The sequence below is a fragment of the Necator americanus genome, chromosome X (assembly GCF_031761385.1).
Source record: "Necator americanus strain Aroian chromosome X, whole genome shotgun sequence".
Taxonomy (NCBI): Eukaryota; Metazoa; Nematoda; class Chromadorea; order Rhabditida; family Ancylostomatidae; genus Necator; species Necator americanus.
In genome coordinates this window covers 28,867,148-28,886,808 of record NC_087376.1, presented here as the reverse complement: position 1 = coordinate 28,886,808, position 19,661 = coordinate 28,867,148, and the positions used below count along the sequence as shown (strand labels likewise).

The 19,661-nt window shown below is 41.3% G+C and overlaps 2 protein-coding genes across 4 annotated transcripts; both read left to right on the top strand.

Annotated features, from left to right (window-relative positions):
* Positions 1-4,287: 4,287 nt before the first annotated feature.
* On the top strand, positions 4,288-9,475 carry RB195_025813 (uncharacterized protein; the record flags this gene model as incomplete). Of its 2 annotated transcripts, XM_064214118.1 has the most annotated exons (8): positions 4,288-4,458; positions 6,561-6,635; positions 7,201-7,268; positions 7,368-7,377; positions 7,442-7,444; positions 7,554-8,345; positions 9,247-9,360; positions 9,425-9,475. In XM_064214118.1, the coding sequence occupies 8 exons, from the start codon at positions 4,288-4,290 to the stop codon at positions 9,473-9,475; spliced, it is 1,284 nt and encodes a 427-aa protein (XP_064069998.1). The 2 variants fall into 2 exon arrangements, with proteins under 2 accessions (XP_064069998.1, XP_064069999.1); XM_064214117.1 differs by lacking the exons at positions 4,288-4,458; positions 6,561-6,635 and having other exon boundaries at positions 7,211-7,268; positions 7,368-7,444.
* Positions 9,476-13,980: 4,505 nt separating this feature from the next.
* On the top strand, positions 13,981-19,307 carry RB195_025812 (uncharacterized protein; the record flags this gene model as incomplete). 2 transcript variants are annotated; one of them, XM_064214116.1, is made up of 9 exons in its annotated part: positions 14,281-14,343; positions 14,394-14,414; positions 14,477-14,547; positions 14,661-14,778; positions 15,620-15,727; positions 18,531-18,652; positions 18,892-18,967; positions 19,032-19,134; positions 19,228-19,307. In XM_064214116.1, 9 exons carry the CDS (start codon positions 14,281-14,283, stop codon positions 19,305-19,307), a joined length of 762 nt encoding a protein of 253 aa, XP_064069997.1. The 2 variants fall into 2 exon arrangements, with proteins under 2 accessions (XP_064069996.1, XP_064069997.1); XM_064214115.1 differs by lacking the exon at positions 14,281-14,343 and adding an exon at positions 13,981-14,032 and having other exon boundaries at positions 14,394-14,547.
* Between the last annotated feature and the right edge of the window lie 354 nt (positions 19,308-19,661).

Sequence of the window (19,661 nt, the reverse complement as noted above, 5' to 3'; positions counted from 1 at the left end):
GTATGGACTCTCAAAACAATTCTATCACTATAGTTCTTTGAGTGGAGGAAAAAATATTACTTTCCGAAAAGGACGCAGAAGGAAAGGAAGGAAATTTAGAGTGATTCCATATATGTGTCCATGAAATGCATATCCACAAATCTATAAGATGTGATTTTTTTTTTCTCTGGGAATAAAAAGGAACTAAAGTTATGAAACAGAAAACACAACGAAGTATTGCTCACGAAAATTGCACAAAAGTAGAAAATAAGTAAAATATCCATTAAATAGAGTAGAAGAGAACTGATAGACGTGAGAGCGATCGATATGCTGGCGAATAAAAGAATCTCTTAGACGCCAATTATATTCTCATCGACCATAATCAAGTCCCGATTGGCAGGAGTGATAGAGCGAGCGATAAGCAACGAAGAGATGGAAGTATTCCACGAAACGGTAACTCCAGTGATATTATGACGGATTCCCCCGTTAATGAAGTCTTGTTGAGTCGCTAGTGCTAAAAATTTATCGAGGATTTCGTGAAATTGTGAAGCATCATCTCAAATACAAACAATCCTGAATTCCACGAAAAAAGACTCCTGCGTACAAGGGGTATGCTATGAATGAAACTGTCCAATATACACAACTTCTTTTTTATAATTTAAATTCTTTTTCACCATCAGAGAAATTGTAAATAGTAGTGTAGTACAGAACACAGTCGAAAACATTGCGAATACATACACATAATCGCGTCAGGACCATAACTGTACCCGACGTGGTCCAGACAGACCTGGCAGACCTGGACCTTAATTTTAGTTACTTTGGCAGTATTTTAGCATTAGTTTTAGTTTCATCATTGGATTTGTGATATAACATTGGTCCACAACATGATGAGCGGAATTAATCTGCCTCTCCTCTCAATATTCCAATCTCTCCAGAAAACAAAATTGGTCGCTTCCTTCTGAATCATGTCACGATCGGGATCTGGTGGCCTTTCCAATGCGTGGAGAGTGTTTTGAAGCAGTAAAGCATCCGAGAAAACCTTTTCTAAGGATGCTTCAACTCCTTCGACTTCAACTCGGGTTCAGTAATGTATACTAATGTATATGAGATCCGATGAAAGACCTACGAAGCCAATTGTTGTATCAGGACAGTGCTCCTGTCCTAACAGCTTCTTATCCTTATCCTTCATCCTCACGGATCCATAAGTTGATTTCACTTGTGCACATCGGAAAAAGTCATATTGTCGACACAAAAAAAAGGATGTCTTGGTTAACCTTTGGTTGCTTCGAAAAATCGAGAGTTCTCAAGTCGTGAAAACCTCATACAACTCCGTTGGTCCCAATGGATACTTTCCTGAAATGTTTATAGAAAGAGAAAGGAAACCACCTCTGAAAAACAGAAAAAGCTTTCTGTTCTGTTTTTTTTTATATGTGTGGATGTCGTTTTGGCTTTATTACAGAAAGTTTCGCGTTACGATACGGTACGCAGTACGCACGTTGTCGTTACGGGCTACGATACTTGCGTTGCATCGACCGCTCACGACGTCATTGACTTCGCCCTTCCGGTTGCATTTTGGCGGTCTTTAGCACTTCCGCTCAGAATTCAGTTTTGTATCACGATTTCTCTCTAGCCAGTTGCTTCGTTTTCTCTAGTGACCACTAGGGAAAACGGGTAACTATGGACTACCGAGTTACTCATAGTTTCCCCGCCTACTCTGCAATTTATCCAACGCTTGGAATACTGTAATGTATGTGGTGATAGCTACGACAAGGTGAAATGGAAATTGTTCCGGCACATGTGTGCATCAGAAGCCTCAGGTATTCTTATTCCCTTAGGGAGAGAGCATTGGTGAGATATTTTTTCAGCCAAGCGCATGGCTTGTAGTTCGCATTCCAGCTGATATAGTCGTGTCAAAACGTCAGGAAACTCGGTGCAGTTACGTAAGCCCCTGCGTTCGAAGCTCAGCGGTGGAGCTAGGGGTTGCGGGGTTGGTTGGTTGAAGTGAGACCATCGCGAATTGCAGCAGCGAGTAGTGGTGCCAGCAAGGATCCCCCTCGATTATAATCGTTACACTCCCCTGCATCGCTTCGAGCGCAGCCGCTTAGAGGCAGCGTATCATGAAATAGACGAGTTCCGGAGACCCTAGGAAAAACGTGTACATTGTAGACTACGGAGACGAGCGTCGCCCCTTTCGATCTCCCCTAGTCGTCTAAAAAACCGGCGTGGGAATCGTTTAAGTTCCTACGATGGGCGTTAGAACGCGCCTGTGTCGTGTTTGTCCACGCTCCGGTCTCCTCAGCTGCCTCGATCATCGACGCAACGCGTGCACAAGAGTGGCGCGCTGCAACTGCTTCCGTAGGAAAGAACGCCGTCTTCCACGAATTTTTTTATGGTGATTAGGGAAAGATGAGCCGAGCCACACTTATTGCCGTAATCTACAAGCCGAACTCTACGTTTCCCTGAGGTTTCCGTACCACGTCAACTTCATGATACGCGGTCTTTAAGCAGCTGCACCGAGCTTCTTGTCGTTTTGGCCCGACTATTTATACGTCTCATACATCGGAATAAGTGCACGTCGAATACAGGATGCTGCTTCGACCACTGAGTTCATCTGTGAATAATACAACCATAAAGTTGCCCCCTTTTTCAAGCGGTAAGAAACTTCTAGTGTTTTGGCGCAGCGTTAGAGGGAACGTACCACGAAAATGCCGTAGTCGGGAAACCTATGCGATAATGTAAAGTTGTAGGTGAAGACTACGAGCACGGATGAGGTCTACTCTATTCCCCAATCGTTTTAAAAGTGGAGTAAGAAAGGGACGTTAAAGCGCTATCTTGAACACGTTCCGGTGCCCTCAACGCCCTATTCAGGATAAAATGTAGTTTGGGTGGGGGGAGGCGGCACCCTGACACGACGGGATCGAACTGTGCTGCTACCATGGTGTTATTATGACGGGTACGTTGACTGCGATACTACTGTAATAATGTGTACTCCCTTGCAATCAAAGCGCGAATAAGGTCACGGAGAAGTTCGTAGAGCACAGGAACCGTTCTTGTTGTTAAACCATTTCATTTGCATAATGGTTGCCGCCAACTTGCTGACTCCGTGACTTCACTCTGATTACTACTTGCCCAAAATTCGCATCGAAGTCCAGGGAGGAATTCAGCGAATGGCTCAGTGGTCGTGGATTACTGTGGAAGGAGCAACTTAACCCTAACTGTGGAACTCCCGTTGATGTCGCGAAGCAGGCGAATTTGAACAGCTTTCATAAAGGCATACTTGACGGGCCTTTCCAGGGCCATCAGCTGGCGATTACAAATCGAAAATGTGTGGATATAAGTTGTTGCGTGCATGCTTGGTGGATTTTCGGTCCTTTTATTTTCTTTGGACGTAATGCACGACATGACTTAGCTATTCGCTTCTGTTAAGGTTGTTTGGGTAAAATGTAGTTGAGGCGCCAATCAATGGCGCCCTAACTTCTGGAAGTAAATAACTAGGTCAGTCGGGGTCCTAAGGCCGAAGTTACGAAGAGACGAACTAAGATAGATCGTCCAGAAATGAGGGCGCCACTGAGTGGCTCCCCAAGTACATTTTAACCTTTGTTTGGAGGATTTGGTAGAGTTAAAACAGTAGTAGTTCCAGCTCTGTCCTCCTGTTTTCTCAGTAGCTTTAACTTACATGTCGTGGATCCTCTAAGACTGATGTTTAGGCCTTAAGTCCCCGAGTGACCCAGCTATTCACTTGTCCTCCATAACCTTTTTCGTGCTCTAAGTACACTCTATTACAGTAGTAGCACAGTCGATGGACACGCCATAATAACGCCATATACAGTAGTACAACATTGCAGTTCTGTCCCCCAACTAAATTTTACCCCCTATTCATTGGTTTCACATGAATAGGTCCTCAAGGAGACTTTATTAATCTTCAACTGCTCGCTAGTGGAACGCCGTGTGCAATGCTGGCACGTTTTTACTTGCCTCGCAGGAACAAACGTAATTTCCCACGCGGTTTTTCAGGACGATTAGGATTAATCCACATCCTAAACTCTATCTTGCCCATACAGACGTACCGACACAAGTTCAGAGAGAGTGCCACCGCGTAGACGTCTGCTGTAGATCCCTTAGCGTAGTCGAATCAAAATGACCTGGAACAGAAGCATTTGCGTTCGAAGCGGCGCGACGGAGCTGGCTAGCTGTAGCTCGAGTGGGTCCCACGCTGATCGCATCCGTTACTTCTACCGCATCGCTTCGAGCGCAGCCGCCTACGCAGTAGCACCAAGCTTCAGATCGTTTTGACCCGACTATAGCAGGATGGAACGTGTTGCAGAGATGGACAATTTTCTGCCGTGCTGGTATGTGCTGTCAGAACCTGTCCACATATTCTGTCCGGAGAACACGGCCACATCGCAACCGAATGCGGAACGCGCAGCTGTCTGGTACAGCACCAGTGGCACCTGTACATCTCCACTAGCTCTAAGGCAAGTGCTGAGACATCTTTTATTTTGAAAGAAATCACAAAAGAACGAATTCTAGAAAATCTACCTGGTTTTCAGACAATTTCGCACTATGTAATTGAAAAATTCAATCTCCATGAGAAAAGTTGCTCTGTTGGAAAGCCGCGCTGGATCCGTGGATTCCCGGTGTGCATCGTATGAGCAATGCGATCCTCGTACGGTAGTTTCCTTACTTTTGTACTTTAGATAGATAATGGTCATATTTGATCTATTTTTTACATATCCCAACCTCAGACAATGATTCAGAACAACGATTTAATAGGAATTGAGGAAACTACTTGTTTACAGTAAATGTCAAGGGACCTCCTGTAAACGAGTCTGATTGCTAGCTGGTTAGTGTTGCTCTGCTTGTACTTAAAGGCATCACCCCACGAATCTGAGGTGGCACGGATTTCAGGTGGAGTATTCGTATACGGCATCGTAGATTGTGGAGAGGTGGGTGATTCCGTCCATTTCTTGCTAATTGGCGTGGAAGACGGCAAGTAGGGTGTGACGTGTGCACACGGCTGGCGCGCTCCAGTCAAACTCTTAGCAGAAAGTGGCGCGCCGGAACGCTCCAAGTCGTGTCTTCAATTCCGTTTTTTACGGTAATTAGGAAGAAATAGACGGAATCGCCTCCCTCTCCATATTCTACGATCCCGTATACGAATACTCCACCTGAAATCCGTACCACCTCAGATTCGTGGGGTGATGTTTTTAATGCAGTCAGACGTTTGAATATACGTCCTGAGCTATATAACTTTCACAGCTGAAAAAGTGTTGTTATTCACCAAATTGCCAAAATCCAATCCAAATACCTCAAATACGCTGAGATAAGGTGGATTCCTTGGTAACAACTCTCCGTTTCGCTTCCCTGAACTGCTGAGGATCGTCGACCTGAGGTACTCAGATCACTCGGTGTCGATGAGCAGTTCACTGGAGATGCCAAATCTCGCAGGAAATGGAACAATGACGAATTGTTGGATTTGTGCGGGCTGTAGATCCAGAAGGATGGACAGAACTGTATTTCATGTCTGAAACCGCCTCAGGCAATCATACTGGCACGCCGATTATTTCAAGTAATTCTAGTAATACTGGTAATAAATTCGTAGATCAGGTTCTTCTACAGTGACAACAGTTTCGTTGTTCACTGCACACCTAATGCACCGTAACTGTGCGATGACATGCATAAATGTGATTGCTCAACTGACTGCCCCTGATTCATATCCACGGTCACGTCCCTGGATAACTCGCTTCGCATTGTTGGATGAGATCGTTAGAAGTTGAGTTCTACGAATATAAGAACTGTTGTTATCCAGACTAAGATTGTCGTGTACATCGGATTTTATCAGATGCTTCGTCGCGTGTAATAACTCCAAACAAGTTCCAATGAACAAAAATTCCAGAATTTTATGAGATGGTAAAGTTTAATTACCTTTTAAACAAAGCATTTAAAGTTTCTTTTCCTTGATTTGGGCATTTAAATCGCCTATTTCTCAAGTTCGGAACTAATTCCTCGCATTTATTTTCACTTAGTCGTGGAATTCTTCGATTTCTACTTTGTTTTGTATTTTTCTGTTTACTCTGGCTTGTATCTTGAAGGTTTTCAAATATGATATTTGAGCTAAACCATTCAAAACTATAAATACTCCGTCTCTTTTCTATTTCAGAACTTTTTTTACAATCATTCTAGCACAGTGTGCTGGAATTGTGTGCTAATAAAATATTACATTTTGTTAATTCATTAACAAGTTGTGTTATGTTCAGAAAATTTCTCAACTAACAAATGATTAAGTAATTTCTCGAGTATTTAAAATTCTGGAAACTTAAAACTCATTTAGATTCTTAGTTTAGTTTAATTTAGTTTGAAAAAGGCGGATATGCTGTAGTGTTGCGATCGTTCCATTCCCGCCCTTTTTCTCTCGGTAAGAGCTTCCACGTGCCATAACGTGCACAAACGTGTCACATACGCGCTGCTTTTGTCTAAATCATCCCATTTCTAGTGTTGTGCAGAATATAGTCGATATTATCGTTCAAATAATAGTTTTGTCAAGTTATGATGCACGTACAACAATTTTTCAAATATTTCAGACCGATTCTTCAGTCTTTCGTAGTCGTACGAACAAACGTGTCAACTCTGTTCGCAATTTGTGGAAGATCAAAAAGGTATTTTGCACAAGCATTTTGTTTTTTTCTTTTCAGAAGAATTTCTTCGAATTATAAAAGAATCGCATGGAATATGAAATTGCGTCCGAGATATCATCAGTTTCCTGAGTTGTAAGGATTGACGACTCGTACAATTTAATCTCTAAAAAAGAAAACTTCACAGTTAAAGAATGGCACGATTCCACTGATGTTTATGAAGCTACAACATCTCATAATCAATTTATGGAGAAAGTTTCAATGTTACATAAATGTGGAGGTAGAATTTCCTCTAACAGCACGTTGGAGTCAGGCCGCCCGTTACATGCTAACGGTACTGGTCCCAAACAGATCTCTTTTTCCGGGATTACCATGTGCGCAATGATGTCGCTAGACTCATTTGTCTTCTCTGATATTCTGGAAAGTTTCTTTGCTGTCAATTAGTAGAGTATTGTACCTACCGATTCCAATGTTAGGGCATGTTTTCTACTCTACACATGTGTTATCAAGTTTTGTTAGTTTAGTATAGTTTAGTATAAGCATGTATTGTCCTCGAAAGTAAATTGTACATTTGTAATTTTAATTTCAGATAAAGAGAGATGTCGATTTCGGCGCCGTTGAATACTCGTCCGATTTTTCGTTTCCCAACTTGCCCCGGTAAGTAAAGCTGTTGTTTTTAGTGTGCTATCTTACTTGTAATAAACAATACTTATAGAATTATTAGGTTTGAATTAGAAAATTGACAGATTATTTAAGGGTATTCGTGGTTGGTGGAATATGATATTTTGGAGCAGCGTATCTCAAGGACTCAATTCGTTCAAGATATTCAGCTCGTATGTTTTCTTTTTGTTTTCGATTTTTTTTTTGTGAATATTACACAATAGATAAGGATTCTAGTATAACGGTAGACGTACCAATGTTGGTCGTTCGTCACCTTTCCAGGTCGATATGATTCTCAACACTGCTTCTCATTTATCGATCCCGATCCTACAAAATTGGTTCTGTAACCCGGTTGGACAGGATATGTTCCACGTTCCTCTGTTCACCAACACTTCTGTACAGTTACCAATGCATCTGTATCATCATTTCAATGCAGCTATATTACAAAGTCTTCGTTTTTCTTCTTTTATGGGATGTCCTTTGCCCGGACTTACTATTCCATTCAATGTCTTCGCTACTGCTCAACAGCAAAGTTTCTTCCTGAACCCAAATCATCATTATGGTCCGCCGGTAGCAATGAATGGTCCCAATGTTCCAATTTACAACGAATATGGACAGCCCATACAAACATTGGCAGAAACTCGGGGACATCCTTCCGAAATGATTCTCACATCTGAGTTGGAACAAGCTACTGATGAAACTCTGAATATGAGTACTGTCAGTACCACATTCCCACAGTATGAAGGGAATTACTCAACTACGGAACTACCTGGAGAGAATCTTGCTGGAATGGAGCTCGACCATATGCCAATGCAAAGCTCCCCCTTCAAAGTAAATTTCAAAGGCATCGCCGAGCCGGAGTTTGCACAGAACAAGTCAGCTCCACCAGCACGTAGGAGAAGGAAAAGAGCTGCCCAGAAGAGAAGAAAACGCCGTTCGAAGCTTTCCGTTAAAGCTAACACTAAACGTACTTCTATGCCACCAAAACGTCGTCTGACGCCACAAAATACTCCGAACGAAGCAACCGATTGCAACAACGAGGCAGACGCAGAGGATCGGTTCCAGTTTTTACTGGTACGTACTGATACCGTGTTAAATTTTACATTTTTATTAGCGCAATACTTTCGAGCTTTGTACACGATGTTTCGTTTGTTTTTTTTTTCTTTACGCGTATGTATTTATGCTTAAATGATTCCCATCTACTTAAATTGATTTTCCAAGGCAGATTCAGCGACATTTTCCTCTGGTTTTCCTTTACGATGTAATTTTTGGTACATGTTTTTAAGGTGGATTTTCACTACCCTTCTAGAGGCATGGCGCCACTGTAGAAAAGCAATGAACCAGCTGTTCTAAGATATTTGCGATTTTTGTAGGCTACTATGTTTATATGTATAAAATCTATCACATTTGCAAATTGCTCATTTATGCTAAATAGTGTCAATCACTTCCAGACGCTTTCGCCGACATCCTTGTGGTTTTCCATCCAGTTTTCCGATGACTTTATCAAGCATTTCTCATCACATTGCACCATTTTGATAAAATCACTATCTTGCAGTTCTAACTTAGAGTGAACTGAAACTGCTGAGTTCTTGAGGAAACTCGTGCCTTTTCTAGAAAATTTATTAAACATATGAAAATATATATACATATATTTGTTTTGGGGTCACATTCTTTTGGTACTCTATTGAGGGCAAAAAATAAATGAACTCTTCACGAAAAGTAGAATATTTTGTGGTTTCCAAAGGTTGCAAAAGTCGTAGCAAATGTAGTCCAATTAAAATCTGCTTTTTTATTCTTCGAGTGGAGTTTACAAACATCCTTGAAAGTCGTGAGATTTATTCCAATCTACGGTGACTCAATAATAATCTCCCTTGTCCTCCTAACTCACCACCTGTAATTATTGATGACAACCATCTGCAACTCGTCTTTCAAAGCTCAAAAGTCGGCATGTTCCATTTATTTCTCAAAATTTCAGGATCATAAGCTTGCCAAATGTCACTGTCATTGTTGTGCTATCCTAAGATCTACATATATCACAATGGAAGTAATCGCTAAAAGCATCCTGAAGCGCGGCCGACGTTATTTTGAAGTAAAGATTATATTAGATCATGTCACAAGAAATGGTATGGTTTCACTATTTGTCATAATTTCAGGAACAATTTAACCTTGCTGGAAATAATCACTCTACTCCACAGCACAACTGAGGTACGGCGTATCTGAGTAATTTCATTTTCCTTTCTCTTGCCCTTTCGTCTTTGTTTTGGAGAGCTGTTCCAATTTTTTTCCTGGATGGAAACATTCGCAGAGGAAATCCGTCCGTGAATCTGTCCAAGGTTGACCAGCAAAACACTTCGGTTGCGTTGGTTACTCAAAGCGGTGGATATTTACTTCCGAAAAGGTCGTTTCTTGGAAAAAAAAAACTTATCATGTCCTCATTTCGATGAAATGAGGACTTGTTTCCTGGTAGATGTCAACAATGAGATCGGTCTTTTTTCATTTTTCTTTTATTTTTCATTTTCATTTAGATTATCAGCCGCTATGGTCCGGCCAGAACGACAAGAAAGTCGGTCCAGTTGCGTAAGCAGCTGTGCGATGGAAAGCAGAGCAGTTGGGATCGAGGTAGGACCCTCGCCCACTCCACTCACTGCAGCAGTCTGAGTCCTTCGCAACCACCAACACAGCCCTGTCGCTTCCATCGCCACCGCTTACGTAACTGTTCCGAGCCTCAGGTCGTTTCGATTTTTCATTCCAATGTAAGCAAACAAATATTTCACCCAAACTGGGCTTACGTACCATACATCCTGAATATTTGTGTTTGCTGTATCTAGGTCTTTTTCCCTTACCAAAGACCATGTGTGCCTACCCTGTTCCTGTTGAAGGCATCACCCCATGTATCTGGGGTGGTAGGGGGGGGGGGGGTTTCAGGCGGGTAATGCCTATAGGGGATCGTAGATTGTGGGGAAGAAGGTGATTCCGTTCGTCTCTCCCTGTATCAGGGTAAACGGACGAAGCCAGAACGCTGTTTCTTACGACGGCTTCTGTTGCGATGCCAACCCTTGCGCCCCGCCTCCGCCTGCGACTCGTCGAAAATCCATTCGGACTAATCGCATTACCCACCTGAAACTCGTACCACCCCAGATTCGTGGGGTGATACCTCTAATCGAGATGAAAAAGTGGACTCGTTTTTGTGATAATTCTATAACTGCATACTCACTATCAATATTCGAGGATATAAAGATATCTGACCTCATAAATAGATGCCTATAATGACAAGAAATAGAGCTTGTATCCTGAAGCGAACCGAGGTCAATCTAGCGATGCGATGGCGGACCCGAATGGACCCACGAATGCAACAGTAGGTCAAAAACGGTTTGACCTCTCATTATTAGTCGCCGCACGTTTCCTCTTCTGGATATTCTCGGGCCATCTATATCAACCCCTCTATTCACTACAGGAATTACGTAAAGGCAGTATCCACGGGAGTCTCCGAAACATTGTTCTTTATTTTAATCCTGTGGGGAAGTCTTTTTTTTTGTATTTTCGATTCATCCCGCTTTTAAAAATCCACAATTAAAAAGAAAGTGATGATTTTTTGATATTGGTATAGATTGTTGTGAGGAGAATAGTTCGCCTTGGCTTTGCCATAATTGGCTTGTTTATAAATACTCTCCTCGCTTATTTGAGTTCTTCTTTCGTCAATAGAACTTTATTCCTCATTTCTTCTTGTACTTTTACTCCAGATCTCTCTCGGTAAAATCAGTGGAAAAATAATTCTCGATTAGCTTTTTAAAAGCAGTTTTCGAAGTAAAAATTCTGGCTACTTACAGGTTGCTGCTTCCGTTGAGATTTTGGACGTTCATCATTGGAGTTTGCTTATTATTGTTGGTGCTGGGGATTTTTTTTTTTTGAAGCTACACATCATCTGTTGTAGGTTGTATTCTTCTTATTTTATCGTAATTTTCCAACTGGTACTGTTGGTTTGTATGTTTTAGAGCGTTTCGAAAACAACGGTATTTTCCCCTGACTTGTTTTCTTTAAATTCGTATATAATTAAATGTAGAGTGTTCTAACTCACTTAATGTACTTAGGAAAGGATTTTAAAAGTATCTCCGGTAGATAGTGCCTCTAGACCATTTATCAATTCAAACTTACCTGCTGATTAATTATAGATGAATGCTTTGAAGTTTACTATTTAGATGTACCACTACAGTGAACCCTTTATCGGTTCAAAATTAGACACTAACGATTTAAGAAAACGCGAAACAAAAGTCAAAAACTGAAAACGTCGGTGTTCTCAAGGAAAAAAAAACGTTATCCTTTTTAAAATCTTGGGATTTCCCCTTGTACGTATTTCTATTTAGGAACCTTTTCGAAATTACTGGTATTGTTCGATGATACAGGTAGCTGAGTCGGGTTGTCTTCATTTGATGTGCTTCGTTTCTGTTTATTATCCATAATGAAAAAGTAACTGCATCATGTTTATTATATTTTTTTTTCAATCAAATCAATCTATTTAAAGGCATCACTCCACGAATCGGAGGTGATACGGATTTCTGGTGGAGTATTCTCATACGGGATCGTAGATTATGGAGAGAAGGGTGATTCCGTCCATTTCTTCCTAATTGCCGTAAAAAATGGCCCTGAAGGTATGACTTCGAGCGTTCCGGCGCGCTATTTTCTACAAGGAGTTCGAATGGAGCACGCCAGCCTTGTGCTCACGTCGCATCTTCCGGGCGGTTCTTTACGCCAGGAAGAAGTGGACGGAATCACCCACTTGTCCATAATCTTCGATCCCGTATACGAATACTCCACATGAAATCAGTAGCACCTCAGATTCGTGGAGTGATGCCTTTAAACTTTCCCTATGGAACAGCTGCTCAAATCATTTTCTTCGGTTATTTCATGCAAAAGATTCTTCTTTCGTTATTTGTTTCTTGTGCGTTGAGCGGTTTTTTGTTGATTTTCGATCAAATGTTGTATTTCTGTTGTGTAGGCTCCTTTTTGGTCTTCTTTTTTGTTTGCAAAGCAAATGCAAGTCATTTCATTCTAACTGAATGAATTTGATTGAGCATCTGCGTTTGTTAGAATTCCACTGTTGTGTAATTTTTTTAGAGTTTTTCAATTATCGTAAATGTTTATTACATATGTTAATCAATTGTTCACGATTTGATTATGCAGGATTTTCTGGATCCGCTACTTGGAAATTTGAGGTTCTGTATTCGTTTATTAATAGGAAAATATCCATGTCTACGTCTGTTTATCTGTATCCATTTATCATCATTTTTTCTTGTTTCCGCCATCTTATTTTCCGTAGATTCTCTCCATTTTATGTGTTGAACGATATTTTCAATTTCAAACAAAGTTGTTGCTTACATGGGTCTCTTCGTTTCACTTTTTATTAACGTGTTAGTAGTCATGGATGTTCAAGATGTTTCGTTAGGCATTGCTTGATTTATTTGTGTTGTTGTAAATGTTTATTTTATGACACATGTACGCATCTACTCTTAATATTGTTAATATCGTTTTTCTGCACATAAACTTTTTTGTTGTTGTTGTTTCTTCTTGTCAGTACACAGGGTACAAGTCCTGCAGTTACTGAGCGTTTGAACCACATACAGTATGGAATTTGTGCTCGGAACAATGTTTTTCAACTCTGCGTCGTTTGACGATTTGTTAATTTAGGTTGTTTTTTTTTAGGTGATTGCCACATAATTGACATTTACATACTACACTTTTTCCAGTATTGACAGCGTAATTACTTCCCACATTTATTTCATGAATCATTTGGAGGATGACAGTGAGGATTTTTCTCGTAATAGCTTTAGAATGAATACGACAACAAACTGATGTCAAGCGTTACCACACAGGTTGATTGACGACAAGTCATGAAGTGGCGACGGTCCTGCCACGATAATGACGACTAACCGCGTAAGGGTATTGGGAAGAACTGTAGTTACTATTCAGACATCTCCATGTATTTTTAAATTGTAGGTTTGCTGACTGTTCTCGAGATTCGTGAGTAAGGAAGATCCGATTATACTCGTCCCAATCAATATTTATATGTAGTGGGTGTGGCACTTTGAAATTAAGGGAAAAGTCTTCAAAAAGATCCATGAAGGGCACGCTTATTTTGCTTTAGCAAATCTGCTATGTTTGTGCTGAGTGCCCCGTCCAGGAAGTAGACGTGACGGAAGTTTCGCTTCTCTCTTCTGGAATGAGTAACTCGTAGATCTATTTTGTACCTCCCTACCTTTCTTACTCAGCAGATTCAGGAAGGGAAATAGATATGTTTTGTCATACATACTTGGACAAGAATGAATGAAACATGGATAACACTCAAGAAGTAATCCCGGTCAAAATATGGTTTGGGGCCACTTAGTGGCCCCCTTATTTCTAGAAATAAATTACTAAATCAGTCGAGGCTCCAAGACTAACTTTACTAAGAGGGAAAAGTAAGATAGATTGTCCAGAAGTAATTGCACTACTGAATGCCTCCACCCCGTAACCTTCACTTTCAATTAAGAAAGTTTGTTGTTCAGGATTGATCCAGCACTTCATTAATGTCACATCCTCACCCACCGTCGCAGTCCGAAAAGTCAAGCATTTATGTACATCATCACCGTTTGATCGAGTGTCATCTCTGCACTTTACACTGCACTTATTTTACCCCACGTCTAAGATGAACAGGGCTGTGTGAGCAGTACACAAGATGTGCAGGCTGGTCATGAGTTACGATTGGTGTTTTGAGCTCTTTATGAGCTGTATGTATCCTGAAGGCTAAGGTTTTAATCTATAAGCTATCGCTTTGTGACTCGCTTGTAGGTCAAAGTCTGTCGTTCGAATTTAGTTTTATCTTGTTTTTTTTTTGTGGAAATAGATGTTCTTTGAAAGTTTGCCTTTGTGTCGTTGTTATTGCGAACGTTTCCTTTTAATCAGAGTGAGATGATAATATCGCGCCATGCAATACTCGGTCTTCCGTTTTTATTCCTGCCTTATCAGCACTGAGTTGATGTCCGGTCGTCGCTATGATAAACTAAAATCGTTGTTCGATGATTTTTCTTGTGGATGCGAAGTTTCTCATGTGTTCTTAAATGATATCTCTCAATAACAAGTCAATTTCAGTGGGAAAACTGGGTACAGGAGGTGCGGAATTTGTGCACCGTACCAGACAACTGTTAGCTGAACGTGGAAGATCCTCTTTACAGTTTGTCGACGATTCTATCATGAAACCAGCTCAATTGTATCTATTTGTCTACAATGCTGTCCAAGTTCTTGGGTAAGTATAATAGTTTTTTTTAGGGAGCTGATCATCATTCTCTGTTAACTTTAATCAAACGTTCTATACTCGCTTTTATTTCACTAAGAATGTGTCCATTGAGTTATTTGTAGATGGGGAGTCATCCTTATAAAAACAATCGACGGTCTCTCCAAACAGCTATCCTGGCCAGAACTCTACACATCTGTTGAGACTGAGGTGAAGATCTTCCAGACGCTTGCACTTCTTGAGGTAAGAGAGCTGATCTTGCGTACTTTTGCTGTTCTCTACAACTTTTTTTTTAACATTTCCATACAGAGATTCAAAGAAAAGAGGTGAGTGGAGAAATTTTTTGGTGATTTAAGCATATGAAGTGATAATTCCAAAAGTTGTATGAATGCTTCCTTCCGTTGTGGAATTAGATTTCATAGAAACGAGATTTTACAGTTTTATTTAAGCTATATTTCTGGACGAGTATATTTTCAAACATGTGTTATATCGAACACTAAATTTTGTTGTGTTAAACCCCATATCTGACCAGATGTCCAAAACCTATTTTTTTTTCATTGTGCTATGCCTTCAACTGATTGAATGATACAAATTTTATTCTATTTTTCGTTGTGGTCTATATATTTTGTGGAAGGCAAACCGAAAGCGCTTTGCAATTTTAGTTTCATTCATTTGATCCTTAGTACTGGAATTGGGTCTAACAAACCTGATTTATGGTGCAGCTTCCTAAGTGGCTGCGCCTGTAGTGGGACCTTTGTTGGCTGGAATCAGACTACGAAGCTGAACAGTGACCCTCACTTCTGTTTAGAAGTGTTTCCACAGTTAAGATAGTTCATCTCCTACTCTAAAGTTCTTCTTTTTTCCGTATCTACTGTGCCAGGATTTTCAGGAAGGGCTTCTATTGAAACAGCATTAGGTTTTAATCGAGGAATGCACATAGTAAAGCACATATTCAATTTCGTGCAAAGCTGTAGCAGCTCACTCTAATTAGTTATTTCTTTAAACAACCGTGTTGATCATATTTATATTTATAACATCATATTTATAACTGTTATCATATTCATAACTTCTCCACTTTTAACAGATAGTTCATGCATTGATTGGTATCGTTCGATCTCCCGTTGGAACAACCATCATGCAAGTTTGGAGCCGTTTGTTGTTAGTTTGGCCGATTCTGCACACGTGTGCTACTGTGAGTTGAAGATCTTTACTTATGCTTTCTTACTTATTTCCTGTTAACCATTCTCTCGCCACTACAGACAGTTTTTGCGCTGCAGAGGAAAGTTCCTCGTAGCTTTTTTTTTCCGAAAGGTTTTGTTTATTTGACAACGTTTGCGGAAGATCTGAAGTTGTCCTCTCTCTCTCTTTCACCAAATTCACATAGATTTCCATCTTGACGCCGTTTTTGCAGAAGGGTTTTTCATAGCTCTCAGTTGAAAAGTTCGAAGTTTTTAGTGTTGTTAAGACTGGATGATCCCGAACTTTGATAAGTAATCGTTAAATGGAAATTAAGGAGAATAAACATTACTAATTTGTGGAAGATTCTCAATCGTCTTAAGTTGACTTACTTGACTTGACTTAATCGACTCGGGCTGATGTCATCCCCTGACGCGATTATCCGCATCTTCGACGGGGTGTGCCGTCCTTGAACATAGCTCTACCCAACCTTCTCGATCTTCTGCGAGAGCTTGCACAGAATCAATCCATTCGTCGCTATTCCATATTCTGCGCAACCTTACGTCTCGCCTGAACTGCCTATCCACGCCGAGTATCCTCAGATTCTCTTTCACCACCTCAGTCCAAAACTTCCGTTTTCGGCCAGGTGGCTTCTTCCAGCTCGAACCCGACAAACTCTTCTGAACTCATTGAACAACGCGATCTGCCGGTCTCCTTAATACCCAAACCATGGCCAAAGAAGCGAAGACGATTTACTTTAGCCACTTTCGATGGAGCTAGATGTTGATCTCTTCCACGAGTCATCCGCCAGTATACCACATCAATTTCTGTGTAAAGATCTTCATTGTGACATACCCTAGGCCAAAAGTAGCCAAGTAGCCGTCTAAGCAGCTTTCGTTCCGTGCAGTCAAGCCTCTCCATAACCGTTGATGGTGCTGCCCAAGTCTCCGATCCGTACATCATGATGGGGCGAATCGCGGATAGGTAGACTCGCAGTTTGACTTCGTTGGTGATGGGGGTCGACCACAGGCATTTCGTTAAGGAGTTAAATGCAGAAGTGGCGTTAGCGCATCTTTGCTGAACATCTCTCTCGTAGCTGCCATTGTTCTTCAGCGTACAGCCTAGGTAACAGAACTCATCGACGAGTTCTATCGTTTGTCCGTCCACCCTGATTCCCGATCGCAGTCTCGAAGAGATCCACATTCGCTTGCATTTATCAGGGCGTAGGCGTAGTCCATAGGCTGCAGCCAGCTTCGATACAAGGTTGACAACATGTTGGAGTTTCGTACTTCTTTCTGCGAATATAACAACATCGCGCAGAGCGCGTTGAGAAGACGCCCTCGATGAGGAGAGTCGAAAGCGGCTTCAATGTCCAGAAACGTTAATTGTATTGGCTTCGAATACCGCTGCCAGATTTCGATCACTCTCCCGACGATGAACACCCGGTCAATCGTAGGTCGGTGAGGACGAAAGCCAGCTTGCTCGTCGCGCGTTGTTTCTTCGCGACGTTTAATGAGTTGGTCTAGAATAATCCGCTCCAATACCTTGTACATAACACACAGCAAATAAATTCCTCGATAATTCCTAGGGTCCATGACGGATAGCTTCTTGTAGAGGGGAATTATGATAGCGTGTCTCCCCTAGTCAGGTATCCTTTCGTCTATCCACATTGAACGGATGATCTTTGTTATTTCACGAATCCCAGATGGAGGAAAATATCTCAGTATTTCTGCGCTAATCCCGTCGTCTCCACCAGATTTTCCATTTTTAGTCTTTTGGATACAAACCAGAACCTCCGACTCGGTCGGTGGCTCCTCGTTAACCCCTTATGTCGGCCTATGAACGTGTTCGAGTTCAGAAGCTGACGGTGCGGGCCGGTTCAGCAGGGTCTTGAAATGATTCCTCCAAATTGGAGTAGTTGCTTCACCGACAGTCACTCCATTGGCAGTGTTAAGGACAGGAGAATACCTTTCCATTTTGCCGCTATACTGTCTTAGTAAAGCATAGGCTTTCCGCGGGTTCTTTTCCTCCCACGCCTCTTCATACTCCTTTGCTGTTGACGTCCACTCGTTATCGCGTTCTTGTTGCAGTTGCCGACGCAACTTGTTTCTAAGACGCTTTTCCTGGTTGAAGTCACCAGTGCAGCGCGCGACACAGACAGAATTGCACGTGGATTTTGTTTCCGCGGATGCAAAAGCAAACTTCTTCCGCGGCAATAGAACTGGGAACGTTTCCCTTGCAGCGTCCTGGATGCACTTTGTGAAGCACCGCTAAGCTTCTTCCTGGTCCGTACTCCAACATAAACAGACACATTGGCGGAATTTCCTTCTGCATTCTTCGTCTTTCAGACCTGCCTTGTCAATTTTCGGTGGAAGAGGAACTTCTCGATTTCTCTTATGGAACCGTAGCATGAAGCTGGGAAGAACTTGACAGTGATCAGAGTCGAACGCGACGTCCCAGACAGCTCTAGATTTTCGGATACCTGACGGAGGAATGTTTCTCGCCAGAACTTTGTCGAGCTGAAGTTTAAGAGTCCTCATCTTCCGCTTGCGCTGCTCTTCAGGCTTTAAAAGGGTTGACCTCTGCCACGTGAGCTGATGGCGTCGATGATTCCTCCTAAACGTGGAAGCTATGATGAGGCCCTTCTGTTCGCATAAGAGGTTCACCGTTGCGCACGTCTTAGAATAATATGTATATATTATGTTATTGTTGGCGACAATGGTCCAGCTTTTTTACATCCAAACAGTGAGGCAGGACTTTCTTCTCCAAATTTTCAGTGTTTTTTTTTCGTGTATATATGCACGATTTTTAATTTCCAGGCACGTCAGAGCGTTGGTGTTCCGATGTTTCTTGTTGCATGGTCTTTAACTGAAGTTATTAGATATTCGTTCTACGCACTCGGGCTGTTAAGCGCCGTTCCGTTTTTCCTCACATGGTTAAGGTAACATTTACGATCACCTCTTTATTCGTATATCTTTGAGGCTAGTCGTTTCTACCTCAGATTTATTTTTTTTTATTCACATTCTTCTTTTTAATTACGGGTATTGAACGTAGAAAATGGTTCTGTGCAGCGTATTACTCTGACATTCCTAGATGGATCTCTCTTTCGTGATTTGGAAGAAGGAACTTTTATTTATCATATGGGATTACATATACGCTTAAAAATATTTCCGTTTTAAGGTACACTTTATTCATTGTCTTGTATCCTCTCGGCGTTACCGGTGAGCTGCTGACTCTTTTTGGTGCTCTTCCTGAGGTGAGGTTTTCAGTTTTTTCTTTATTTCTGTTTCCATCCATTCAGTATATATGTTTTCTTCAAGGTCGCCGAAAAGAAGTATTACACCATTGAGATGCCAAATCCGGCAAATATGGGCTTCTCATTCTACGCAGTTTTGATCGCTTCAGCATTGTTCTACATTCCGGGTATGTATATTTCATTATTTCTTCAATTTGTTCTTTCACGTCCACATATTTTTTTAAATCTTTTTTTGCACAACTATGATTTGGTATCTGTAGGTTTCCCTCAACTCTACTTATACATGTTCGCTCAGCGCAAAAAGGTTCTTTATGTGGAAGCTGCAAAGAAGAAGCAATAAATTCTTGCTGTTCCAGTACAGTAGTCTTCAGAATGTTTTTTTTTTTTTTAAATTCCTGTAGACTTGAATTCCTTCCTTGAATTCCTGTAGTTGTTTGACCTCTGCCAAAATTTCCTCTAGTGGTATTTTACATCCCGTTGAAATGCTCATGTATCCTGACCTCTGCCAGAACTAGCTTGCGTTGCAAATGTGATACCTGAATTGTAATAAAGCATTTATTTGTTGAAGACGGTGTCAAATTGGCCTATTGAACTACAGACACTTCAGATCCGAAGCTACAGATACTACAGAAGAGTTGTAAATGATATCTGCAATGTGATTCTCCACATAGCAAAGAAACAACTCTATTTTTGT